This window comes from Microtus oregoni, unplaced genomic scaffold, assembly GCF_018167655.1.
Source record: "Microtus oregoni isolate MIOR12 unplaced genomic scaffold, Mior012 000000F_ref0000247, whole genome shotgun sequence".
NCBI classification, from domain to species: Eukaryota; Metazoa; Chordata; class Mammalia; order Rodentia; family Cricetidae; genus Microtus; species Microtus oregoni.
The window spans coordinates 15,230,395-15,256,781 of NW_024543059.1; the positions used below are offsets into that span (position 1 = coordinate 15,230,395).

General features: G+C 43.2%; 2 protein-coding genes across 9 annotated transcripts in view; one reads left to right on the plus strand and one right to left on the minus strand.

Annotated features, from left to right (window-relative positions):
- Rccd1 (RCC1 domain containing 1) lies at positions 1–11,546 on the plus strand. Of its 4 annotated transcripts, XM_041654248.1 has the most exons (9): positions 1–172; positions 616–915; positions 1,060–1,456; positions 1,545–1,666; positions 6,251–6,349; positions 6,630–6,800; positions 7,436–7,465; positions 7,783–7,974; positions 10,991–11,546. In XM_041654248.1, the coding sequence occupies exons 2-8, from the start codon at positions 747–749 to the stop codon at positions 7,932–7,934; spliced, it is 1,140 nt and encodes a 379-aa protein (XP_041510182.1). In that variant the 5' UTR covers positions 1–172; positions 616–746; the 3' UTR covers positions 7,935–7,974; positions 10,991–11,546. The 4 variants fall into 4 exon arrangements, with proteins under 4 accessions (XP_041510182.1, XP_041510173.1, XP_041510193.1 ...); XM_041654239.1 differs by lacking the exon at positions 10,991–11,546 and having other exon boundaries at positions 7,783–8,222; XM_041654259.1 differs by lacking the exons at positions 7,436–7,465; positions 10,991–11,546 and having other exon boundaries at positions 7,783–8,222.
- Prc1 (protein regulator of cytokinesis 1) overlaps positions 8,326–26,387 on the minus strand; it is a 22,055-nt gene continuing 3,993 nt past the window's right edge. The window contains exons 3-15 of one of the 5 annotated variants that reach the window (XM_041654197.1): positions 26,148–26,270; positions 20,690–20,923; positions 20,443–20,613; positions 18,448–18,597; positions 18,064–18,211; positions 16,743–16,879; positions 16,113–16,208; positions 15,075–15,221; positions 14,793–14,894; positions 13,277–13,381; positions 11,143–11,319; positions 10,786–10,827; positions 8,326–9,229 (exon numbers count right to left, since the gene is read on the minus strand). In XM_041654197.1, the coding sequence (XP_041510131.1) occupies positions 9,158–9,229; positions 10,786–10,827; positions 11,143–11,319; positions 13,277–13,381; positions 14,793–14,894; positions 15,075–15,221; positions 16,113–16,208; positions 16,743–16,879; positions 18,064–18,211; positions 18,448–18,597; positions 20,443–20,613; positions 20,690–20,923; positions 26,148–26,270 (1,704 nt within the window). In that variant the 3' untranslated portion in view covers positions 8,326–9,157. Of the gene's footprint in view, positions 9,230–10,785; positions 10,828–11,142; positions 11,320–13,276; positions 13,382–14,783; positions 14,895–15,074; positions 15,222–16,112; positions 16,209–16,742; positions 16,880–18,063; positions 18,212–18,447; positions 18,598–20,442; positions 20,614–20,689; positions 20,924–26,147; positions 26,271–26,387 lie in introns of all 5 variants that reach the window. The other 4 variants (XM_041654190.1, XM_041654214.1, XM_041654207.1 and 1 more) reach the window with 4 other exon arrangements.

Sequence of the window (26,387 nt, forward strand, 5' to 3'; positions counted from 1 at the left end):
GGGAAATGGCGGGCGTCAGGGCTTGGTCCTCACCTGCCGTTTCCCTCCGATCTTCATGAATATTCCTTCAGTGGTTCCACCGCGTCCTCTGGTGTCGGCGGTCACTGGAGGCTTCAGCCCACTCGCGGGAGCGCCTCGCACGGACTCACGGAGCATTCACAGGGACAGACAAGTAAGCCAGCGCTTGTGAGTACGTCAGGAAGCCCGCCCCATACGCGGTGTCGTCACCGCTCGCTCCTGCGATTGGCTCCGGAAAGGCTGCTGCATCCAATGACCGCCTTGCCTGGAGCGCGGCGCTTTAAACACGTTCTACCCCGCCGGTCCTTCCCCCGAGCTGAGCCCTGCAATTCCCTGGCCAGTTTCTTTCGAGATTTCCTGTTGGGTTCAGGGTATAGGGGCAAGGGTAAGGTCAAGAAAAGGTGAATACTTAATATTTTTTTTACAGTGGATTTGAGCCAAAAGTGGGAGACATAACCAGCTCCAGATAGTCCAACCGTCTCTCATTTGATAGAACCGTTGGCCAAAGCTCTGCTCACGGAACGATAGTGGGACAGACACTGATCGCCTCTGATTAGGAGAGTGGAATCCAGATGGTATCCGGTCACTATTTTACAGATAATGCAGCTGTAGCCCCTTTGAAGGCCAGACTCGCCTGTTTGCAATCAGCTTCTCGGGTTGCAACCTTAACCACCCATCCCGTAGCCCACGCCCCAGCCAGGTGGCCACCCACAGAGGGCTCTGTGAATATGGCCAAGGAACAGCATGGGACCTGGTTTGGCTTTGGTTTCTGCGGCTTTGGTCAAGTGCTGGGCTCTGGGGATGGGCGCCCTTCGGTGCACAGTCCCGAACCACTGGGTGCCAGTGAGGACGTTTGCCGAGTGAGTGCTAGCTGGAGCTACACCGCCCTGGTGACCAGTGAGTACCCTCACAACCCCACCTCCAGGCCTGTTCCCTGTACACTGCCTGCCCCGAAATACCGTGCACCTTTTGTCTGGCAACCTCGCTGCACCCCTCCCCGGGTCCTTGGTACGTGTCCCACCCCACTCTCTACCCATGTAGGTGGAGGCCGGGTGGAACTGTCAGGCTCTGTGAACAGCTCAGCAGATGGCTGCCGGGATGCGTGGGCTTCCGAGGGACTCCTGGTGGTGGTGTGTGACAAAGACGGGTCCTGCACAGAGCTGCGGGCCTGGGCGCCAGGCTCGGCACTGCAGGGGGAGCCCCTCTGGGTTCAGAACCTGGTTTCTGGGGCAGAGGACCTAGGGGAAGATGAACCCAGCAGCGAGACTAGGACGGGTACCCTACCGCTGCTGCCCAGTGCCCATGCCTACGTGAACCCGCAGCCCCCCTTCTGCCAGCCTTTGGCCCCAGAGCTGCGCGTGCGCCAGCTGGAGCTGGGTGCCGAGCATGTGCTGATGCTGTGTGAAGCCGGTCAGGTGTTCTCCTGGGGTGGAGGCAGGTGAGGACCAGCTGGATGTGATTTGGTGCAGCTCGAGGAGGTGGTCTCTTGCATGTACCCGTTGCTGATTAAGGACTCCCTTGATCAGGCACGGACAGTTGGGCCACGGGACGCTGGAGGCGGAGCTGGAGCCAAGGCTATTGGAAGCCCTGCAAGGCCTCCGGATGGCTGAGGTGGCTGCGGGTGGCTGGCACTCTGTGTGTGTGAGTGGTGAGTGACCTGGGGCTGTTCCCAAACAAGCTGGTGAACTGGTGGTCTCGGCCACTGCTTCCTCTTGTGGTTTTTGTTTTGTTTTGTGGGTGGTCTAGCCCAGGCCTCATTCCAAACTCAACCCAACCCAGTCATTCCTGACCCTCTAGTGTCTTCAGATTCGGCCCGTTGTCTCCACCACCCTCTTAGGCCTTGCCTGCTGGGGTTCTTATCGCTGTTACTGGATTCTCCTCCACTCCCACCCATCTGCTAGGCACCAAGGCTGCTTTCTAAAAATACTCCAGAAGTTATCCTGGGAACTGCTAAGAGACAGCTCAGCCAGAAAGAATGGACAAGGCTGCATATGCCCGTGATGGTACCCAGGAACTGAACCCAGGTCCTCTGGAAGAGCAGCCAGTGCTCTTGACCACTGAGCCATCTCTCCAGCCCCAGAAGCTTCTGATCTGTCTGATCTGTCCCCCCTATGTTCTCATGTGATTGCCCTAGGAGGCAGTGGGGTCCAACCTGGGCAGGAAGGCAGAGGACAGGACTGGAAACAGCCTAAAGGGAAGTTTTCACACCTAAGATTTAGGAGTTTGAGACCTCAGGCTTGCAAAAGAGGTTGAAGCATAGAGGTATCTTATCGAGCAAGGCTTCCTAGTTTACAATCTTTACCTTTGTCCTGGTGCTTAACTTCTGTTTCATCTGACTTCCAAGTGAGGATATTGTCATTTAAATACTTCTAGGGCTTTGTTATTGTATTTGGAAAGCGCATAAAACACCAGCACAGACTGAGCATTTTATAAATTACTGTTACTGAATGTTGCGGTCAGTCTCATTTAAGGCCAGCCTGGCCTCAAATGGACTCACCTTCAACTCTGTCTTCTTGCCTCTGCCTCCCAAGGAGTGTTAGTGACTAGTTGTGTCCTGATTAGTTTGTTTCCAACTTGGCACAAGCTAGAGCCAAGGGGAAAGTGAGACCTCAATTGAAATTGGCCATCATATTGTCCTAAAAGTAAGTCTGAGGGGGCATTTTCTGGACTGATGGTTGCTATGGGAGATCCGCACCTACCAGGGGCTGGGCCACCCCTGAGCAGATGGTTCTGGGTGCTATAAGAAAGCAAGGGTAGCGAGCCCTGACATCATTCCCCCGTGGCCTCTTCTTCAGTTCCTGCCTCCAGGTTCCAGCCCTGACTTCCCTGAATGATGGACTGTCTTACTAAACTTCCTGGGTTGCTTTTGGTCATGTTTTTTTTCCCCACAGCAATAGGAAGTGACTAAGACAGCACTATAGTAACTAGCTCCAGTCCTCACCTAATATAGAGCCTTGGTGCTACGAGAAGGAAGGCAAGAGAGAGGCAGAAGCCTACAGTAGGACCAGTGGAAGATGGGATTGAAAAAGGGCACAGGTGCCAGGCTGTGGTGGCACGTGCCTTTAATCCCAGCACCCGGGACCTGGGAGGCAGCCGCAGGTGGATCTTTGTAAGTTTAAGGCCAGCCCAGTCTACAGAATGAGTTCCAGGACAGTGGGGCTACACAGAGAAACCCTGTTTTGAAAAACAAAACAAGAAAGAAAGAAAAGAAATGAGTTAGCCGGGCGGTGGTGGCGCACGCCTTTAATCCCAGCACTCGGGAGGCAGAGGCAGGCGGATCTCTGTGAGTTCGAGACCAGCCTGGTCTACAAGAGATAGTTCCAGCCGGGCGGTGGTGGCACACGCCTTTAATCCCAGCACTCGGGAGGCAGAGGCAGGCGGATCTCTGAGTTCGAGACCAGCCTGGTCTACAAGAGCTAGTTCCAGGACAGGCTCCAAAACCACAGAGAAACCCTGTCTCGAAAAACCAAAAAAAAAAAAAAAAAGATAGTTCCAGGACAGGCTCCAAAACCACAGAGAAACCCTGTCTCGAAAAACCAAAAAAAAAAAAAAAAAAAAAAAAAAGAAATGAGTTTACTGGATACCTCAATGCCTTTGAAAGGGATACAGTGGGGACTTCTAGGGCTACCCTAGTGGGGGAAATAGGTGACAGCTTTGAATGAGATTGAAAACAATGGGGCGTAGTGGTGCACAGCTTTAAAGCCAGCACTTCAGGGGTAGGTGGATCTGTGTGTGGGGCTAGCCTGCTCTACACAGTACAACTATGGCTACACATTAAGATCCTGCCCTGGGGTGGGGGGAGACTAAAAAGCTGATACCATCTGATCCTGGGCTTTTTTTGGTTGGGAGACTTTTGATGACTGTTTCTATTTCTTCAGCCGTTATAGGTCTGTTTAATTTGCTTATCTGGTCTTGATTTAATTTTGGCAAGTGATATTTATCCAGAAAGTTGTCTATTTTCTTTAAGTTTTCCAATTTTGTGGAGTACAGGTTTTCAAAATATGACCTGATGATCTTCTGTATTTCCTCCGTGTCTGTTGTAATGTCCCCCTTTTCATTTCTGATTTTGTTAATTTGGATATTCTCTCTCTGCCTTTTGGTTAGTTTGGATAAAGGTTTGTCTATTTTGTTGATTTTTCTCCAAGAATCAGCTCTTTGTCTCATTGATTCTTTGTATTGTTTTCTCTGTTTCTATTTTGTTGATTTCAGCTCTCACTTTGATTATGTCTGCTTCTTTTTGTTCTAAAGTTTTCAAATGTTCTGTTAATTCACTACTGTGGGATTTTTCCAGCTTCTTTATGTAGGCTCTGAACTTTCCTCTTAACCCTGCTTTCATTGTGTCCCGTAAATCTGCGTATGTTGTGTGGTCATTTTCATAGAATTTTAGGAAGTCTTTAATTTCCCCCTTTATTTCTTCCTTGATCCATTGATGATTCAGGTGAGCATTGTTTAATTTCCATGTGTTTGTGGGTTTTCTGGAATTAGTCTTGCTGTTGACTTCTAGTTTTATACCATGGTGATCTGATAAGGTACATTGGGTTATTCCAATTTTTTTTTGTTTGTCGAGGTTTGTTTTGTTACCGAGTATGTGGTAAATTTTTGAGAAGGTTCCACGAGGTGCTGAGAAGGAGGTATATTCTTTTTTGTTTGGATGGAATATTCTATAGATGTCTGTTAAGTACATTTGAGTCATAATATCTGTTAGTTCTCTTATTTCTCTGTTCATTTTTTGTCTGATTGATCTGTTCAGTGGTGAGAGGGGAGTTTTGAAGTCTCCCACTATTAGTGTGTGTTCTTTAATGTATGACTTAAGCTTTAGAAGTGTTTTTTTCACATATGAGGGTGCCCTTGTATTTGGGGCATAGATGTTCAGTATTGAGATTTCCTATTGATGGATTTTTCCTGTGACTAATATGAAATGACCTTCTTTGTCTCTTTTGACTGATTTTAGCTTGAAGTCTATTTTGTTAGTTATTAGGATAGCTACATCTGATTGTTTCTTAGGTCCATTTGATTGGTTTATTTTTTTCCCCAACCCTTTACTCTGAGACCATGTCTGTCTTTGAGGTTGAGGTGTGTTTCTTGTATGCCGAAGAGGGATGGATTCTGTTTTCGTATCCAATCTGTTAGCCTGTGCCTTTTTATGGGTGAGTTGAGTCCATTTACATTAAGGGATATTAATGACCAGTGATTGCTATCTCCTGTTAATTTTGTTTTCATCGTTGGTGATGTTAATTTGTGCGTTTTTTTTTCTTCTTTGGGATCTGGGTATCATTTTTGTTTGTTTTTTCAAGACAGGGTTTCTCTGTAGCTTTGGAGCCTGTCCTGAAACTAGCTCTTGTAGACCAAGCTGGTCTCGAACTCACAGAGATCTGCCTGCCTCTGCCTCCCAAGTGCTGGGATTGAAGGTGTGTGCCACTGCCACCCAGTTTGTTTTTGTTTTTCAAGACTAGAGTTTCTCTGTTACAGCTCTGGCTGTCATGGAGCTCACTTTGTAGACCAGGCTGGTCTTGGACTCACAGAGATTTGCCTGCCTCTGTCTCCTGAGTGCTGGGATTAAATGATTAGAGCTACCATCCCCTGGCTCTTGGTCAAACTTACTCTTAAAAGATTAACTTTTAATGATGTATATGTGTGTGGGGGTGGATGCATGTGGGGGTGACCAGAAGAGGCTATCAGATTCCTTGGAGTTGAGTTCCAGGTGATTGTGAGCTACCTGGTGTAGGTGCTAGGAACTTGAACCTGGGTCCTCTGGAGAAGCAGCAAGCCCTCTTAACCATTAAACCATCTCTCCAGCCTCTCAGTACCTTTTTTCAACATGGCAAATTCATATTGATATTGCTTCCCCCTGCCTCTCCTGGTGGTGACTCTGCCCTCTTCATCCCTGAGCTTCCTGCCTGTCCTCAGGTCCCACCTAACCTAACCTCTTATTGGCTATTTATCTCTTTACTAAACCAATGAGAGCAACACATCTTCACAGTGTACAAAAACACTATTCCAATATAAAGCATCCAGGAAGAGGGTGGAGACTTTGAGGCCAGCCAGAGAGGTTATGCACCTCTCTGTCTAGGACAAGGAAGCTGCTAGGTCTTGGGAAGGGGGCATCTTTCTTGGGTACTTGGGACAGGGTAGTCTTTCCCACTTCCACGTCCTAGGGATGGGTAATGTGTAGAGGATGCAGGTGGATGGAAGGGTTTCTATCTGTTTCACGGATCCTCTTGGTCTCTTTCAGAAACTGGAGATATTTATATCTGGGGCTGGAATGAGTCAGGGCAGCTGGCCCTGCCCATAAGGAGCCCTACAGAGGACAGGAAGAGCGTGAGTGGAGCAGGTAAGGTCAAGCTCTAGGATTCTTTACTGTGTGCTAGACACTGAGGTGCGGTGCTCAGGATCAGGACTCATCCTGGCAACTGCTGGACAGACAGCACTCCTTCCTTGGTGTGGGAGGCTGATGCTGGTTTTGGCACAGCACAACCGGCAGGTGTGTTGAGTAAGGGCTGGGCACCAGTTCTGGCACTAGAAAGTTTTACAGAGCAACTGTAGGAAGATGCAGTGTGTGGATGAGGTTTGCCTCCATGCTCAGAATGTTAAACATTATAACCATTCTAAAGCCACAGAATTGAATGAAGATTGTCTCAAAGAAGAGGAAGCAGCTATGACTGATGTTGGGGCTCCTGCCCCCTTCATAGCCATCCAGCCCTTCCCAGCTCTACTGGATCTTCCCATGGGCTCAGATGCAGTCAAGGCCAGCTGCGGATCCCGACACACAGCCGTGGTGACACGTGAGTGGACTGGCTCAGGATGAGACAGTATTCCATCCCATTCTTTAGCTGGGGGCACAAAAAATAACACTTTGCTTTGCCCATCCTTTTTTAATCTTAGTAAGAGTCTCACTTTATTATGCAGGCTTGTCTCAAACTCCTGGGCTCAGACTTTAGAGTAGTTGGGACTATAGGCACATGCCACTGCATGTGTATGCTAGGGACTGGATCTAGGGCTTCTCACGTACCAAGTAAGCACATTGCTGAGCTATGTTTTTGACAAAATTTACCCTATTATAGCATCTTTTGATATATACTTTATGATCAGCTGTCTCACTTTCATGCTGGGCATGGCAGCACACACTTATAAATCCTAATTCTTGGGCTGAGGCAGGAGGATTGGGACTATATAGTGGAACTCTGTTTCAAGTCTTATCAACTAAAAACAATAAAAAGGTTACTTTGCATATCTTTAACAGCTCCACAGCCTCAGACCATAAGTTCTTCCTTCTAGAAGGAAACCTGCCCAGTCTAGGGTGTGACTCCATGTGTACATCTCAGAATTCCAGCGTGTTGTCTATGGCTTGTGCCAGGCCAGGTAGTATCTTGTCTAACTAGCAGAACAATGGTGGCAGATACTTACTGTTTGGTTGCAGGAACAGGAGAACTCTATACCTGGGGCTGGGGTAAGTAAAAAGGGTTTGTGATTCTTCCAAGGGGATGAATATAGAGCAGTTGACATAAAACCACACAAACAAGAGGGGTAGGAGCTTCGGCCTGACGAATGGGAGGAGAGCTGAAAAGTTGTGTGTCTCCCTTGGGTGGGAACAGATGTCTGCCAGACAGATGCCTCTGACCATCTTGACATAGGAAGCAGGAAAGCCTAGAGGAGTCATTGCCACTGTCCTCTGGGCAACCCCAAAATTTGCTTGGGCTTTGAAGCTTCCTGGCTTCACAGAAGGCCAGCAATGCCTATCAGAGAAAGGGGCTTGCTACATTCTAGGTAAATATGGACAGCTTGGCCACAAGGACAGCAGCAGCTTGGACCGACCCTGCCGTGTGGAATACTTCGCTGAAAAACAACTCCAAGTAAGAGCTGTCACCTGTGGACCCTGGAACACTTATGTATATGCAGTGGAGAGAGAAGAAATCTGACATATGTCATGTGAATCCCCAGGTTGCTAATGGAGCCTAGGTGAGAATGAACTGTCACAAACCAACATAAGTTCTACCTCAGGGTTAAAGGTGCATGACTCCAAGATAAAAACCAATGTTACAAAGCATGTAGGAAAGAGCTGAACATGTATATAAATGTTTATATTTTAGAGCAGGGCTAGGGATCAAAAGAACCCTAGACTTTCTGTGTGCTGGACAGAATAGCCCAGCTTCACTAGTTGCAAAATGAGAAAATACATGAATAAAATAGTATTATCCAAATGAGAAAGACTCTTAATCAACAGAGCAAAGCAACAATTGGAGAAAAATGTTTTCCAAAGGTAACTATATACATTTTATTTTAATATATTTAAAAAGAGAACATATATATTTGAGTAAAAGACAGCATGTTGACACATTTACTGTGTTGGCACACGCACAGAATAAATAATAGTGCTTTGGGAAGAGTAGTGATCCTCTGGGTGCTTAAAGAGCCTGGTGGGTGTGATTGCAGGGACACTGCCTTTTAGATGTGCAAAGTTGCTCATGTCCATGCCCAAAATGGCCCAACCCACCCCAAAAGCCTCTCCATTTCGTTGTCAACTACAAGAATAACTGTGCATAGGGAGCACAGGGCTGGAAGACAGGTCAGACAAGCACATGTGTTCATACACACACTTCATAAAGAGATTGCCCTATATAAATGCTGGTACTGCTACTCTTTGGCAGCAGGTCAAGCCATCTCAAATGCCAGAACACAAGAAATCCTCATTGGGATAGTGCGGGGTGAGGGGCACAGATCTCTGGGTTAAAATCAAAGCTACCATAGCTACAGCATTAATTTAAAAAATTGGTAAAGATGTTAACTGCTAATTCCAGGTCTACAGGCCAGAATTGTTTCATGTCTCATACTTCAAGGCTGGGCACAATCATTTTCTCATTTTTCAGTACAGTAGTGAAATAAACCCTTGACCATTCTTTAAATAGAATTATGGGGTACAGCAAACAAATTAGGTACCAGATGTTAAAATGTGTACTAGCAGTCATAACTAGATTTTCAGGCTTCATCTGTGGTACTCATGCCTCAAGTTAGGCCCATGGTATTACAACAGGGTTGTTTCAAACACACCTAAACTGAAGAAAAGCTATAAAGTCACCCCAGTATAACGAGTCAGTCCAGTCTAGGCACAGGAAGCCACAGCTGGCTAACTGGTCAAGAATTCTCAGGACTGGATGTTGGTTGAATTGAGGATTCGAGAAGTAGCATCAGCTCTGGAAGCCTTTGAAAGTTCTCGCTGTTGAAGAATGAACATCATCAGTGAGAGCACTAGTGCAGGCCCTTCCACTCAAACTTGCAGCACAAAGCCCCCAGGGCAGTTTCCCCAGAGTGTTCCATTTACTCAGTGTGCTAGGAACACACTGAGGAACCTGAGCACCATTCTGTAAAGTCACAGGCCCAGGACATGTGCACATGTACCCTGCTCTGAGCCTCCATCAGTCCAATCTTAAAACTTCAAGAGAAAAGCCTTACTTACTTGTGTAGTTTGTGTTGTAAAGCCAAGCAAGCAACAAGTTTTGTTTTTTCCTGTCCCTGTTGGGATTGAACCCCAGGGCCTTGCACATGAGTAAAACAAGGGTCAGACCGTTTATCTACCAATCCCGGGGGGCTGAGGGCTTTGTAACCTGCTGGTGATTTGATCTCATGCTGGAGTACATGGTGGAAAAGCACAAGAGAACAAGAGGGATTAGTAGAGGTGAGTGGCTTTGGTGCTGGCCCATGGAGTTTGTCAACAATAGCTGCTGATACCAAAAACCCTCCAGGCTTAGCTAGAGATAGATGGATGTGTAGGTAACATTTAAGCCTCAAATAGATAAAATGGGCTTTGGCTAGCAAGCAAAAAGGGGAGGGAAAGCTACATCTGTTGTTTGGCAATTAGCCAACAAGAGTTTCATACATCCATTTCTCCCGATAGAAACACTACCACCTAGAGAAGAAGGGCCAGAACAGAAACACCACCACCTAGAGAAGAAGGGCCAGAACATGAAGAATTTCAACATTTCCAACTGGCCACAGTCATTTTATGTCCCAATCTCCTTCCCTGTGGCACGGAGAGGAGGCAGTCCCAGCTTTAACTTGCTGTTCCCCACAACAAGGGTTAAGGGCAGCCTTCACCTCTCACTGGTGAGATAATGAAAGAGAAAGCAGATGGTTAAAGAAAAGGCACTGTAGTTAGGTGTCAGCAAATTCAAAGCATTGTAGTGAAGAGGCATTTCAGTCTCACACACATTAGCGACTCACTGGTAGGAATAAGTAGAGGTGAGAAAGAAGCATAGGCCAGCCTATATGGGCAGGCTGGGCGACTCAGCCCTGTGGGTTAGTAAGGTATATACTCCAGGAAACAATCAGCACACAGGCCAAGAGCCTCAGCATAAGCAGCACACAGCTGGGGTTCCCATCCCCATTTGGGGGAGAGGGGGCTTTGATATGAAAACTAGGGTATGGGGGCCAGGTATTCTTTTTAATTATAATAGGTAAATATATATTTGCACAATCTTAGGTGGGGCTGAGAATCCAATTCAAGTCTGAACATGTTGTTTTCTTGCTAGTCAGCACGTCAGTCTACTAGAAATAGAAACCAGACACTTATTTTTGAAGCCCACAATAAGAATTCTTGTGGGTTTTTTTGTTTGTTTTATATATGGTTGCTGTTGCTTTGGTTTTTAAGGATATATGTGGATACAGCTGAGATTATGGGTTAGTATAGTACTGTGCCCAGGTGGGATGAAGCCAGCAGATGACAGATCAGTTTAGAAAAGAGGACATGGGACATGCAGGGGTTGCCATACAGACCTGAAGCCCAACAGTGGAGCTGTCAGAGAGGGACGGGTCCTTCTAAGAACAAAGAATTAAGACAATTACCAAGAACTCCACCAAGAGAGCACCAGGCCAGTCATTAGCAGGTTACCTCCTGCAGCCAGGGAATGGTGCTTAAGCAGAAGGACTCAGGTCAAATGCCTAGCTGCTGACATCAGCTTCCTTGCTGTACACCCCCTAGGCCACCCACACTCTACCATGATCAAGGCAGGAAAGGGATTCTCAGCCTCCGGGTCACTGTCCTGACTGAATATCCTGGACGCCCTTGGGAAGATACCCACGCTGCCAACTGTGTGCTCCCCAGAGACTGGTAGATATCGAAAGGTGAATTACCGAAAACTCAGAATAGGTGCTGGCAACAGATTTAATGCTGCAGTTGTGCTGGAGGGGGGTCGAGCCAGAGTACCCACCGCTCAGGATGCTGCCATTGAGCTCCATGTTCTCCTTGTTGGCCCTGAGCTGGGCAGCTCTAGGTGTTTTCTTTCCAGAACACATAGAAGTGGCCACTGCCTGCAGAGAAGAAAGATATCCATGTTATCCATCACCCTAGAATGAATGTGCTCACAAAACCGCTGATGCCACATTTATTACTCATGTCTGTAACCCTATGCTTCCGTTTAAAATGGTGCAGTTAACTCAGACGTGGTGTTGCACATCTTTAATCCCAACAGAAGCAGGTGGTTCTGAGATCCTTAGTGAGTTCGACGACAGCCAGAGCTACATGGAGAGACCTTATCTCAAAACAAAACAGGTACGTTTTAAGATGGTGGCGCACGCCTTTAATCCCAGCACTTGGGAGGCAGATGCAGGCGGATCTCTGTGAGTTCGAGACCAGCCTGGTCTACAGAGCAAGTTCCAGGACAGGCTCCACAGCCACAGAGAAACCCTGTCTCGAAAACCCAACAAAAAAAAAAAAATGCTGGGGAACAAACCAATGGCCCACTGAATACAAATCGTGTTTGACTGCTGAGCTATCAAACCCCTAGCTTCTGGCATGAATTATACTTCTTAGCAAAGTTCCTACTTGTCAGTGGGTCTAGTTATCCAGTGTCTGTCATATAGGCTGTAGTCCAGAAGCCACCTAACAGCCCACCCAGTCCTTCCCATTCCATCAGTGAGGAGCGGTGACTGTTTCCCCTCATCTTTGACCATTCTCTAGTGCCCAGCCTCTTAAACAGTGGGTGATGACGCACATGAGGTCACATATTTGTGGCAGTCATGAAAAATGCGGCTATAAAAAGTTTTTGAATGAAGCTGGGCGGTGGTGGCGCACGCCTTTAATCCCAGCACTTGGGAGGCAGATGCAGGCGGATCTCTGAGTTCGAGACCAGCCTGGTCTACAGAGCTAGTTCCAGGACAGGCTCCAAAACCACAGAGAAACCCTGTCTCGAAAAAAACCAAAAGTTTTTGAATGTGTGTGACCAAAAACCGATTTAGAATCAGTGAACCTGAGGAGCTTCCAGCATCAGTTGCTTGTGTGGTGTCTACTACATTGCAGCCTTTGGAACACACAACACACACTGGGAATTTGCATGCCATACTATTCTGTGCCAACAAATGCTATCTATACCTTAGTGCTGATTCAAGACACACTTAACAGCATAACTGCAGTAGTATCTTTATATAGAGTTCTGCTGTTAATATTTTCCTTACCATCATTCCCTTTCATTTAAATATCAAAACAATATGTCCTTACATTGTACTGTTAGAATATTTTATTTTAATTGCTGAGCTGCTGAACTGAACTTCAGCTTGGTATTAGGACAGAATTTACAACAAATCAAAGTGTCCTAAACTTCTGTAATTTTGTACTATTTCTAATTCCAGTCAACATTAGTGATTATAAATCAAGCTATTGCCAGACAGTAATGGCACACATCTTTAATCCCAGACGGGAATCTCTGAGGTCAGCATGGTCTACAGAGTGGTTTCCAGGACAGCCAGGGCTACACAGAGAAAAAATTTTTTTTTTTTAAATTTTGGTTTTTTGAAACAAGGTTTCTCCATAGCTTTAGCACCTGTCCGGGCACTAGCTCTTATAGACCAGGCTGGCCTTGAACTCACAGAGATCCGCCTGCCTGGGATTAAAGGTGTGCACCACCAGTGCCCAGCAAGAAACACTGTCTTTTTTTTTGGGGGGGGGGGGGGGGTTTCAAGACAGGGTTTCTCTGTGGCTTTGGAGCCTGTCCTTCCTGGAACTAGCTCTGTAGACCAGGCTGGTCTCGAACTCAGAGATCCGCCTACCTCTGCCTCCCGAGTGCTGGGATTAAAGGCATGCGCCACCATCGCCCGGCCAAGAAACAGTCTTAAGGAGAAAAAAAAAAAGCCCTGGTCTAATGACTATCTGGCTCTGGCCTGACTCTCAGAATCTCAATGATCACCAAACTGTGATCTTAGGAACTAGGCTGAGGAGGACCTCTGGGAAGCACACAGCAAACAGGGATATGCATGTACAGAATATACTAACCTTGCTGCCAGGAGGTGGTCGGGATACAGGTGAATGGTACATTGTTCCAAAGACAGGCCGAATGCTGCTGTTGGGTGTAGCACTGGACATGGTGGTGGTGTTCATCTAAGAACAGATACTTTATTGATGGGAGGTTAACACATCAGCCTTCCCAGCAACCCAGCTCCACCCTGCAGCACGAAGTGTCCAGGAAAGGAGCTACTACAGTATAAAGTTGGCTGTGCACAATACCGCACAGCTTTAAGGAAATTTAAGAAATGTCTCAAAACCTATTAGATCTTCCAGATGAACTATAAATTTACCTAACTACTTATGGCACAAGACGTACAAATTGGCCTCATGAAAGCATATATCCATATGAAGACTTACACATGTTTATGGCAGTTTTTGTTTGTTTTGGTTTTTTGAGACAGGGTTTTCTCTGTATAACAGTCCTGCCTGTCCTGGAACTCGCTTTGTAGACCAGATTGGCCTCAAACTCACTGAGATACACCTGCCTCTGCCTCCCTAGTGCTGGGATTTGGAAAGGCGTGCGCCACCACTGCCAGCTACAGCAGTTTTATCTGTAACAGCCCAAAGTTAGAAATATCCCTCCCTTCACAGGTGACTGGACAAGCAGATTATTCTATATGCACAAAATGGAATTACTACCCAATAATAGAAAAGAATCATACTATAACATAGATGAATCTCAAAAACATGCTAAATGAAAACAACCATACAAAATATATTGCATGATTCTATTTGTATAAAATGTTAGAAAATGCAACATTGTGACAGTAAATTACTGGTTGTATTCTCTTCCTCCTTCCTTAGACCTTAGCAAAGTGGCATTAGCAACCTATTGGAGCTGTGGATATGTCCATTATCTTCACTGTAGCGATAATTCCTTATTAAAGTACACATTTTATATACTGCATGCTCACTATACTAAATAAAGTTGTAAGATTTTTTTAATGCTAAGGATTAGGCCAAGAGCCTTGCATATATTCTACTTAATTTTTAAAAATGCTGAACATGCTGGGTATGGTGGCTCAAGCCTGTAATCCCAGCCAGCATTCTAAAGGCATTTGTTAAAAGCACGGGAGGTGTCTTTCACCTAGTACTATCACTAAGTTTTTTTAAGTTTTTTGAGACAGGGTATATAAGAGTATAGCCTTAGCTGTCCTGGAACTCACTCTGTAGACCAGGCTGACAGTAAGAGATTTGCCTGCCTCTGCCTTCAGAGTGCTGGGATTAAAGCATGCACCACCACTGCCTGGCTTTGGATGATGAACTTCTGAAAAGAGTATCACATGTTGCTCCCAATTATCAGCCTCCAGGGGTTTATTCATGCAGGGTCTTGAAAACTGGCACAGAATTGGCCACTCTGTCACTATAAGCTGCTACTGTTTTCCCATACACTCTCAAATGGACAGCCTACAAAGACAGAAATATGCTTAATAAAAAGCAAAGAACTCTAGCTTCCCTACCCTTGTGAACAGCAACAGCATGAAGATAGATTTACCTTGCGTACTTTGCCAGGCTTGTTGGGAGTCATTCCTGGTCTCTTGCAAGGTGTCCGGGGAGCACTGCCATAGAGCATCTCTGTCTCTGTCTGTTTCTTGTTCTTTAGTTGCTGAATGAAATAATGATATGCCCAGTAAGACCTCAGAACCAGAAACCCAGGTAAATCTCTATAGGCTGAAGTAGAAGAAGCTGCTGTAATCCACCTATTCTTCAATAAACTCTGATCCCAGGAAGAGATGCAGGACCACTAAGTGGTATCCTCTTTTTCTAATTTCTGTGCACAACTTACTCTTTCCTGTTTGGCTCTTTCTTTCTCCAATCGATGCAGTTCCCATTGTTCTGTAACATACTCCATGAATTTCTGCCCATTCACCACAAATGCCATTGATTGCTCTTGTTCCCACTTTTCAATCCGTGCTTTCAGCTCCTCTTCCAGCTGGCCCAGAAACAAGAACGTGCTATTTAAGCCTTTGGTGTTAATCTCAAATGAAATAATTATCGTAAAGAAAGACTTTTTCCCAGTGTCATCAACCTTCTGATAGCCAAACCCATATGAATGTAAATTGGAGTGAAGGGAAATCAAAGACTAGAGCGTTCATTTAGACACACATTAAAAAGGAAAAAAAAAAAAGGCCCCAGTGTAAAAATGGAGGTTTTGATGTCTAAAGTTAGAAGCAGCACTGGGAATATCAACATTAGATAGACAGGGTATGTTATGAACAGGAGTATGGAACCACACACTGTCAGCTTTTCAATATGGAGCAGTGAAGGTGGGTAAGCTGAACTTTTTAGTATCTCAGTCCTTTCATCTCTACATATGGAAATAATATTAAATATTAGACAATGATATGAATGAATGAAATACCATTGAATATACTATCTGGCAAAAGTTAACAAAAGCTATTTAGCACTATTACTAAATAGAAGACAGTAGCACTTTTGTGAAAGTTAGTCTTATGCTATAGGTGCAATTGTTATCCTACAATTCACTGTGAAGTCTTAACCCCTAGTACCTACACCTCATTGTTATTATCTGAAGACAGATAAGGTAAGTGGGTTCAATAAAGTCATTAGGGTAGGACCGTTTACAGTCAAGAGAGACCCCAACCCTATCAAAGACACACTGAGCTCATACTTCTAGCATCCAGAAGTATAAACAGATAAATTTCTGTTGTTTTAAGCCAACTAATCTTTGGTAGTTGTGGCAGCCTTAGAAAAACTCCTACAGTCAGTTGAGATATATAATATATATAAAGGTCCAATACATACTTGCTGTCCTTTCTATGTTTAAAAAGGACCAAGAAAGGTACCTTACAACCAGAATTACCTTAGGGAGTGTTTTCTGTAGCTTTGCTCGTTCCTTTTCTTCTTTTAGAAGATTTCCCCCTCTGTTTGTAAACCGACTTGGATCTGAAGCTTTTCTCTGTGAAAAACATATTTGTTAGAGTAAAACCAAGATAAAGTGAATAAACATGAGGACCGGAGTGCAGGTCGATCCCCAGCACCATGTAAAAAGCTACAGGTGGTAGTGCATGCCTTTAATCCCAGTGCTCAGAGGCTGAGGCTATGAGATCCAAGTTCAGTGAGAGATCTTACCTCAAGAAATAATGTAAGCCAGTGCTTGGGAGGCAGAGGCAGACAGATCTCTGATCCGTCATCTTGACACAGCCCCTGACTGGTACAGCCTATAAAGAGTAACTGCAGGGGCTCTAACCTACCAAGGACTCTACATTTCTATTCCTAACCTCTCTTCACAGAGGAATTAGCTGTCTGTAAGCCTGTTTTCCTTACTTCAGAGTCTCACTTCTCTATTTGTAATGCTTTTTCCTTTCACTTTGAAGCCCAGGCTAGGGGAGAGCCCATGGTAAGTAATCCTTCAGTTTGCCAAGCACTAGGACTACCACACCTGGCATGCTTTCATGATGGTTAATTTCACTCTAGAGAAAAGGGATGTTACCTCAAACTCTAGGAAGAGTTTCCAGCTCTCTTCCCATTTCTGGACACCTTCAAATAGTTCCTTATGAACTTCATAGTGGTTTCTTAACCGTACAATCTCAGCATCATGAAGATGAAGCAGGTTTTCTGTGTAGTCCTCTGCAACAGAAAAGTTCAATAGTGGATTTTTTTGGTTTGGGGTTTTTGTTTGGTTATTATTTAAGACAGGGTTTCTCTGTGTAGCTTTGGAGTCTGTCCTGTAACTCATTCTATAGACCAGGCTGGCTTCAAACTCACAGAGATCCATCTTCTTCTGCCTTCCATGTGCTGGGATTAAAGATGTGTGGCAGGTTTGTTGTTTTTTATTTTTATTTTTTATTTTATTTATTTTTTTTTTTTTTGATTTTTCGAGACAGGGTTTCTCCGTAGCTTTTGGTTCCTGTCCTGGAACTAGCTCTTGTAGACCAGGCTTGTTGTTTTTTATTTTTAAGAAAACATTAAAAAAAAAAAAAAAAAAAAAAACCATTCCTTTAGTACCGTGGTTCTCAACCTGTGGGTCTCGATCTCTTGGGGTCACATACCAGATATATACATTAGGATTCATAATAGCAAAATTAGTTATAAAGAAGCAACAGGGGCTGGAGAGATGGCTCAGTGGTTAAGAGCACTGACTGCTCTTCCAGAGGACCCGGGTTCAATTCCCAGCACCCACATGGCAGCTCACAACTGTCTGAAGATCAGTTCCAGGGGATCTGACACTTCACACCAATGCACATAAAATAAAGTTAAATAAACCATAAAAATATTTAAAAGAAAAAAAGCAACAAAGTAATTTTATGGTTGGGAGTCACAACATGAAGAACTGTATTATAGGGACGCAGCATTAGGGAGGTTGAGAACCACTACTCTAGTGTTTGGTATTCCAAATAACTAAGCCTACAGTGAGGAAAGTTTTCTACCTTAAAATAAAATGACATAGAAATAAAGTGAAAATAAACCTTAAGGATAGAAGAATAAAAGCTAGCCACAGTAGCTGGGGTGAACTAAAATAGTCTAAATTGACGGACATTCTCCAAAATAAAATTATCTAAATATCTGTTGTTTTGTTTAGGACACTTTCACCTTTGTTCAGTTTATGACAGCCTGGAACTCTACTTAAGACAAAAATTTAATTGTTATACCTTTGGGTTCATTGGTCAAAATTTTTTACTTATGACATGAGAACTAGGATATTTTTAAGGCTTGGCTCTATCTGCTTAGAACCAAAAATACAGAACTTGGTGAGTGAGCTTGTAAAAGACCTGTGAGGGAGGTCACATGAAGGTCATCACCTCTGTACTAACCAGAATAGTAAGGGGCAAAAGCCTGTCTCTGTTCCTGGCTGTAGAAGCACTGGTCCCAGAACCGAGCCAGCTCCACTCGAATGGTCTCGATCACTTGCTTTATGTTCTGCATTTTCAGCTCTTCTAACCGATCCACCTCTAATTGCAGCTAAAAGAAAAAAGAAAGGCTAGAGCCATACTTACATATTCTCTTTACCTTTCCTCATGTAAATAAACCAACAACATACTTTATAGCATTATAAAAGCCAGAAATCTAAGGAATGTGCCCACAAAATGTAACAAAACAGAACTTGTCTTTACTGGCCCAGGACAGTAGGCAGAACATTAGACTGGACCCAGAAACGCTCAGAACACTATTTTCCCAGCACCCATTGGTTTTCTTACCGCATTCCTGACTTTGGCTTTTGATCCAGTCATAATTGAAGCCACAGGTTCTCTCTCTTCTTCAGGTATTTGTAATCTATCCCAAAGCTCTCGGATTTGAGCACGGAGTCCCTCACACTCTGCCTCATTTTTTGACTTTTTGATTTCCAGCTGTAACAAGGAAAGGCAGGCAGTGTTTATGACAAAATAGTAAAGGAAAATGTCTGGACTCATAAGAAAGCATTTTTATGAGATCCACATATATTCATATTCCTATTTTCTCTATGTAACACAGGCTGGCTTTGACTTAGCTTCCTGAATGCTGGGATTATAGTTTAGGTGTGTGCTATCACACACTTCTACATTGAGTGCTAAGAGACATGCTTTCATGTCATCTAAACATATGCTATAAGGCTGTCAGACCTATAACAGAATTCCAACTGACTTTCTTGTGGGTGTTTTTTTGTTTTTAAGACTTATTTATTATACATATGTTCTGCCTGCATCTATTCCTGCACACCAGAAGAGAGCATTAGATCTCATTATAGATGATTGCGAGCCACCATGTAGTTCCTAGGAATTGAAGTCAGGACCTCTGGAAGTAGAGTCAATGCTCTTAACCTCTGAGCCATCTCTCCAGCCAATTGTTATTTTAAGACAGGGTCTCATTAGGTATCCCTGTATGGCCTGGAATCCACAGAGATTCATGCTTCTGCCTCCTGTGCTGGGTTTAAAGGCATGTGCCACCATACCTAGCTCAGGATTCAAACTTTAATTTTTTTTATTATTATTAAACATTGGTATAATTTAAAATGGTTAATGCTATTTCATCTGAAACATCAACTTAATATTCTAAGAATATTTATTATATTTCTTATTCACATAAAAGGTAGTTGGACTTTTTCCAAAATTAAAAAAAGTTAGGGCTATGGTTAGGAGTTCACTGTTTAGTGTCTAAGATTCATGAAGCTACAAGGTTTGAGTTTAGTCTCTACCACAAAAAAAAAAAAAAGAAAAGAAAAAAGAAAAATAGGAACTGGGAACTCAGTCAGTAAAGTGCTTGCCACTCAAGCAATAAGGACTTGAATTCAATCCCCAGAACCTATGCATAAAGCTGAGCCTGGTAGAGTATGCTTGTACTCTTAGTATTGCAGGATATTTGATCACACTGTGTGAAATTGTGCCGCTATTTTACCATGTCTACCCTAAGGCACCTAACTGGTTTAATAAAAAGCTGAATGGCCAAAAGCTAGGCAGGACTTTCAGGCAGAGAGAGGTACTCGGGGAGATGCCAGGGAGACTTGGAGGGAGTCAGACATAGAGAATGGAAGAAAGCCCAGGGAGATTTGGAGGGAGTCAGACAGAGAATGGAAGAAAGATAAAAAGCCATGTGGCAGAACATAGATTAATAGAAATAAGATTAATTTTAGTTCTAAGAGATGCTTGGGAACAAGCCTAAGCTAACAGGCTATAATTAATAATAAAATTTCTGTCATTTGGGAGCTGGTAGTCCCAAGAAAGTCTGACAAAATCCAACTATATTTTAGCACTGGAAAGGTGAGACATATCTGTAGGACTCACTGGCTGGCAAGCCTAGCCTAATAAGTGAACTCTAATCCTTGTGAGAACTTGTCTCAATAAGGTAGACAGCTCCTAGTAATGACACCTGCAACTGACCTCTGACACATGTTCTCTCTCTCACACCCTAACAAAGAAACAGATATATTACATATTGTTCTCTCCCTCTCTTTTTTGGTTTTTCAAGACAGAGTTTCTCTGTGTAGCCCTGGCTGTCCTGGAACTCGCTCTGTAGACCACGCTGGCCTTGAACTCAGATCTATCTATGTCCCTGTCTCCCAAGTACTGGAATTAAAGGTGGGCATCACCACCCTCCAGCTTTCGCTTATTATCTTAATTCACATTTGCACCTTATTTAAGACTAAAGAAAAAGCTATCGTTTTTTTATAATTGATAAATACTAGTAAGATGTTATAGCATAATCTGAGCAGATATTACCTGCTGTAGCAACTTCTGCAGTGTTGCAATATTCTCCAACGATAAACAAAAGGCACTTTCATCTTCACACACTACATCTTTTTCAAAGCTTGTATCTGGAGTGTGTTCTAATTCTTCCATACACAATATGATTTGTCTCTTAATGCTGACAAATTGCTCATGCCTAGATTCCTAAAATAAAGAAAATTATTATAAGCTACCCAGAAACCAAATGAAGTTTTAGGGTAAATGAATGCAGGTAGCGTACCTTTGTTTCCTTCAATGTTGCCACCCGTTGTCGGAACCGGTTCAGCTCTTCTAAGGTGGGGACAGAGGAGCTCTCAACATCATACAGAGGCAGACAAAGAATTTCACAGAGCTCTTGATCTTGTTCTTGAAGTAGCTTAAGTTCCTGCTTTCTCTCCTTTTTCTGTTTTCTCATCAATTCTACTTGAGTGCGCAAATCTTTTTCTAACTGCAAGACAGTTATCTCCTTTTCTTCCTATATGAAATAAGGTATGACTATAATAAGGTCCAAAAATGGGAAGAGAACTGGGAGAGAACATGAATGATAAATGTTTACATTTACAAACAAGGCAGTTTAAGCCAGAGGTGGTGGCACACACCTTTAACACTAGCACTTTGGAGGTAGAGGCAGGGGGCTATCTGTGAGTTCAAGCCAGCCTGGTCTACAAAGTTCTAAACAGTTCCAGATAGCCAGGGCTATTACACCAAGAAACCCTGTCTCAAAAAGCAAAACAAACAAAAACCCAAGGTAGTTTATGGCCACAGGGAAAGGCAAATAGGGACTTTTAAAATCTGACTTGTACTATGTAGCCAAGGAAGACCTCAAAGTCTTGATCCTCCCCTTGTTTTGGGTGCTCAGATTACAGGCATGGGTCACCATGCACAACTTCCTTTACCAATTTTAACTATGGTAAAACACCCCTAAATTATATAACCCTACATACCATCTTTTTTTTCTTAAGATTTATTTTGTGTACAGCATTCTGCCTACAGGCCAGAAGAGGGCACCAGACCTCATTATAGATGGTTGTGAGCCATCATGTGGTTGCCAGGAATTGAAATTTAGAAGAGCAAGCAGTACTCTTCACTACTGAGCCATACCTCCAGCCCCCCTACATAACACCTTTACCATTTTTTTAGAACAATTTTGATATTTGGTTTAATGGAATAAATAAAAAACAATGTGAATTTCTAACACTGCTTTTGTTCCCCCAGCTATAGCTCTGTCTAGAGAATACTAACTTTTTATTTGCTTCTTTGTTTGGGTTTCTCTATGTAGCCCTGGCTGTCCTGCAACTGACTTTATAGCCCAGACTGACCTCGAATTCACAGAGATCCTCCTAAGCGCTCAGTTTACGAGCATGCACCACTACTTCCCAGTGACAATACTGCCTTTTTATTTGTATTTCTGCACCAGCAATCATTTGACTTGGATAAAACAGCTAATTTGCAATGTCACACAGACCAGAAGGATCAAAACAATTTCTATCAATTCTGTACAGAGTCTGAGGGAGAGAAGACTGTAATTTTCAAGATTACAATCAAGGAGAATTCATGACCAGACATTTAATTTAATTTATACAAGTATATATACTTGTATATATCTGACATCATATACACGCCAAAAACAAGGTACGAGAACTCAGTATTTGTTATAGGCCATCTTCTAGCTCTCCATGACAATTATGTAACAATAACAATACTAATCAGATGGCAAGAAGTAACACTTTAGAACTTATTCTAACCGAACAGTGACCTCTCTTACAATAATAGTGCTAATCGACCAGGTTAGTTTCGTGGCAATCTTGTATAGCTGCAAGAAGGGACACCAAAAATGTCATCTTCTATACCTCCTGTCTGACATATATGCTTCAACATAGTATCAAATCCTGGCTGTCCCATGGATATCTTACAACTGTTTCATGATCCAAATACAACTCTGTATCTGTTCTCCCCCAACCACAGTCTTTTTCTGCTCTTCCTTGATGTAATAAAATCTTTTTATCCAGTTGCCTAGGATGAAAGCTGTGGGTAACTCTTAGATTTCTTTTCCTATCCTCCAGATAGTGCCAAGTCTATGCCCAAGTTTTGAATCTGTATACTCTGCTCCTAACTATCTTCCATCAGCAGACCATTGGAAAGGACTGCTGGTTTTTCTTTTCTAAAATATTCTGTCTAATGAACATTTTTATTTTTTTTTTGCATTTTATTTTTTTATTTTTTGGATTTTTCGAGACAGGGTTTCTCCGTGGCTTTTGGTTCCTGTCCTGGAACACCTTTACCATTCTTAAGTGCATAGTGCACTGATAGTAAATACAAATAGCCTCCAACTTAGCAATAGATTTCATGGCTTTTCATCTTCACAGAGGGACAAAAGCAATATGCACTCAGCAGAATCTATATTCCAAGCCCAAACACAGCCAATTTTTTTTTTAACTTTCAATATAGTACTCAAATTACACAAACTATGAAATACTTTTTTTGAGATAGTCTTGCTGGCCTTGATCTTTCTGGCTCAGGTTTCCACAAGCTGAGATTACAGGCCTTCCCTAGCACACCAAGCAGAAGTCAGCCGTGCACCACCTTTGACACTGGCACAACAGTGATACAGTTCACACCTGAGAACAGGGCTCTCAAGAATAAAACCAACTAAAGCAAGTTGTCCCCTGACCTCTATATGTAAATGGCATGTGCACATCCACACACCCACAATAAATTCAAAAACAAAAGAAAAATCACCGCTAACAATAAAACTCTCATGTTTTAAGAACTTCATAATTTTTTGCAGCCAGGCGGTGGTGGCGCACGCCTTTAATCCCAACACTAGGGAGACAGAGGCAGGCGATCTCTGTGAGTTCAAGGCCAGCCTGGTCTACAAGCACTAGTTCCAGGACAGGCACCAAAGCTACAGAGAAATCCTGTCTTAAAAAACTAAAAAGAAAAAAAAAAAGAAAAAAAAAAAACCACCTATAATTTTAAAAAAACTTAGTTTTGTAAATTTTATTACTGTTGTATATAATAGGGGAACATGCACGTTGCCATGACATGCATATGACAGTCCCAGGAAAGTCACAGCTTTATGAAGTTGATTCTGCTCATCCTTATGTGGGTTCTGGGGACTGAACTCAGGTCATCAGGCTTTCACATGACAAGTACTTTATCCACTGACCCATTTTGTTGGCCCGATCTCTTTTATTATTGGCCAATACCAGAGATTAAAACTAGGACATCATTCGGGTCAAACTTCTACCACTAAACCACATCCACAGTGATTAGATCACAATTTTTTTTTTTTTTTGGTTTTTCAAGACAGGGTTTCTCTGTGGCTTTGGAGCCTGTCCTGGAACTCGCTCTGTAGACCAGGCTGGTCTCGAACTCACAGAGATCCGCCTGCCTCTGCCTCCCAAGTGCTGGGATTAAAAGCGTGCGCCACCATCACCTGGCTTAGATCACAATTTTGTTTTAATCCACAGGTTGGACATTTGTGTATGATGGTGCCCAACTCTAGGCTAATGTGTTTTGTGCATATGGCAATAACTAAATGTAAGCTACAATTTTCAGTAACTGAATTATATGAATTATACAATTTTTAAAAATTTACTATGGTTTTATTATGATGTAAGTCTAAGTTAAGAAGCAGTTGTAAATACAGCTATGTAATCATCATGATCACTAACTCTAGAACTCATTTTATCTTGCAAAACTGACACTAAGTTAATTTGGCAAAAGGTCCTCATTTTATGCTCCCACCCACGCCAGTCTATTCTACTGAATCTGCTTTAAGTGCCAGGATACTTTTGCGAGAGGGTACAAAGACCAGAAAGCTTACTTTGGTTAGCTAGATGATACATAGCTCTTATTAACTGAATACTTACATTAATAATCCTATGAACATCTCTTTACCAATACCAATTTAGTAGATCCTGCTCTATTCCTACTGGATAAACAAGGGAACAGAGTGAATAGCAATTATTTATGTTCTACAAATACAGTTTCATTTAGTATTGTTAAAAACTTGCCATATATTCAAGGAAGATAGATGTACCAGTGTACCCCTCAACTTCTCATGCACCTAATTTTACACTGAAAGTTTAAAGTAAAGAGAAACTTTATATAGCAAATTCATGATTTATATTAATTTCAGTAAACTACTCTAATGTCACAGTCTGCTTGGATACTCTTGACTGCCAGGGATGAATTATCCTCACCCTTCAAAGGCAATCTGACTGCTAGACTTACTCCATCTATAGACCCAGGTGGTTGGTTATTACTGCCACAGTAGAAGGAGCATGAGAATCAGCCATCACCTCTCAAAGCTCCCTATGTGTCCCAACTGAACCATTCTGGATGGCTCAGTGGTATGCAGCTTTTGATTATTAAAAGAGCCAGAGGTTGAATTTTGTTTGGTAACCTTTGCTTTGTATCACTAGGTATCCTTGCTTCCTATGTACCCCACTTTATTCTGTGGTGGTTCATATATATATGAACAAATGAATGGATAGAAATCAATTTTGGGTTCTATTGTCCACCCTGCTTTTTGGTCTAAAGATTTACTTATAAGGGTATGAGCTTTTCTCCTGAGTGTCTTTAAGTGACCTGCATGTGAACCTGTGCCCACTGGGCCACAAGGGGGTGCTGGACTCCCTAGGATTGGAGTCCAGAACAGTCCTGTAAGCTCCCACATATGCTGGGAACTGAAACCAGCCCCTATGAGAGCAGCAAATGCTTAAGCTTCAAATCAGTGAGAGACCTTGTCTCCAAAAAGAAAACAAAAAGTAAAAACAAGGTAGCTTTTGGAGACAAGGTCTCTCACTGGTTTGAAGCTTAAGCCTCAGAGATCCACCTACCTCTGCCTCCCCAATGCTGAGGTTACAAGCATATGCTACCATTATCTGGTTGGTTGTTCTGAGACCAGGCTGGCCTTGAATTTACAGAGATCCCCCGCCTTTGCCTCAATGCCCAGCAATCTGGCTTTTTTGTAAGGATTATGAAGGTTGAATTCAGGTTCTCATGCCCATTAGGGAAGGACTTTACCAATTAGCCCATTTCTTCATTGTTCCCTTATCCCCACTTTTTTTTTTTTTAAATATTTATTTATTTATTATGTATACAATATTCTGTCTGTGTGTATGCCTGCAGGCCAGAAGAGGGCACCAGACTTCATTACAGATGGTTGTGAGCCACCATGTGGTTGTTGGGAATTGAACTCAGGACCTTTGGAAGAGCAGGCAATGCTCTTAGCCTCTCAGCCATCTCTCCAACCCCCACCTTATCCCCACTTTCAAACAAAGATCTGTGCCTACCTTTTCCTCAAGTTTTTTTTTAAAGATTTATTTATTTATTTTGTATACAGTGTTCTGTCTGCATGTATGTCTGCACACCAGAAGAGGGCAGCAGATCTCATTGCAAATGGTTGTTAGCCACCATGTGGTTGCTGGGAATTGAACTCAGTACCTCTGGAAGAACAATCAGTGCTCTTAAACTCTGAGCCATCTCTCCAGCCCCTCTTTTCTTCAAAGTTAACTTAAAAGGTTATTATGATCTATAAAACTGAAATACAGCAAGAAGTTTTGATGACCTATATTAGCTGTTTCATGTTTAGCTCTCTTCCTACAAGAACACATTCCCCTTGCATTCCTCAGTTAAAACTTATTCCCATCTTAGGCCTGCAGCCCCAGTAGCACTCTGTACCAGCGCACCTGATATGGTGTCACTTGTAGCTCACTGCACAGGGTGCTCAGCTCCTTCTGACAGATGGATATGCTTTTGAGAAGCCTTTCCCTCAGGCTCTCCTCCTCAGCAATCATCCTATCCAGAAGATCCTGTGAGAGAGAGGGCAGTTAGTAAAGGTTTGGAGCCACTGGGAATAAAAAACAAAACACAACAAAACCAACTAGTATCTCAAAACTCTCATATCAAATTTTGCAGAAAGGCCCTTA

What these genes read in the sequence shown, in the direction of transcription:
- Rccd1 (XM_041654248.1), top strand. Translation starts at nt 747, where the DNA reads ATGGCCAAGGAACAGCATGGGACCTGGTTTGGCTTTGGTTTCTGCGGC. An exon ending in ACACACAGCCGTGGTGACAC is followed by an intron (nt 6,801 to 7,435) that starts GTGAGTGGACTG and finishes GTTTGGTTGCAG; the next exon opens with GAACAGGAGAACTCTATACC. An exon ending in ACTCTATACCTGGGGCTGGG is followed by an intron (nt 7,466 to 7,782) that starts GTAAGTAAAAAG and finishes GCTACATTCTAG; the next exon opens with GTAAATATGGACAGCTTGGC.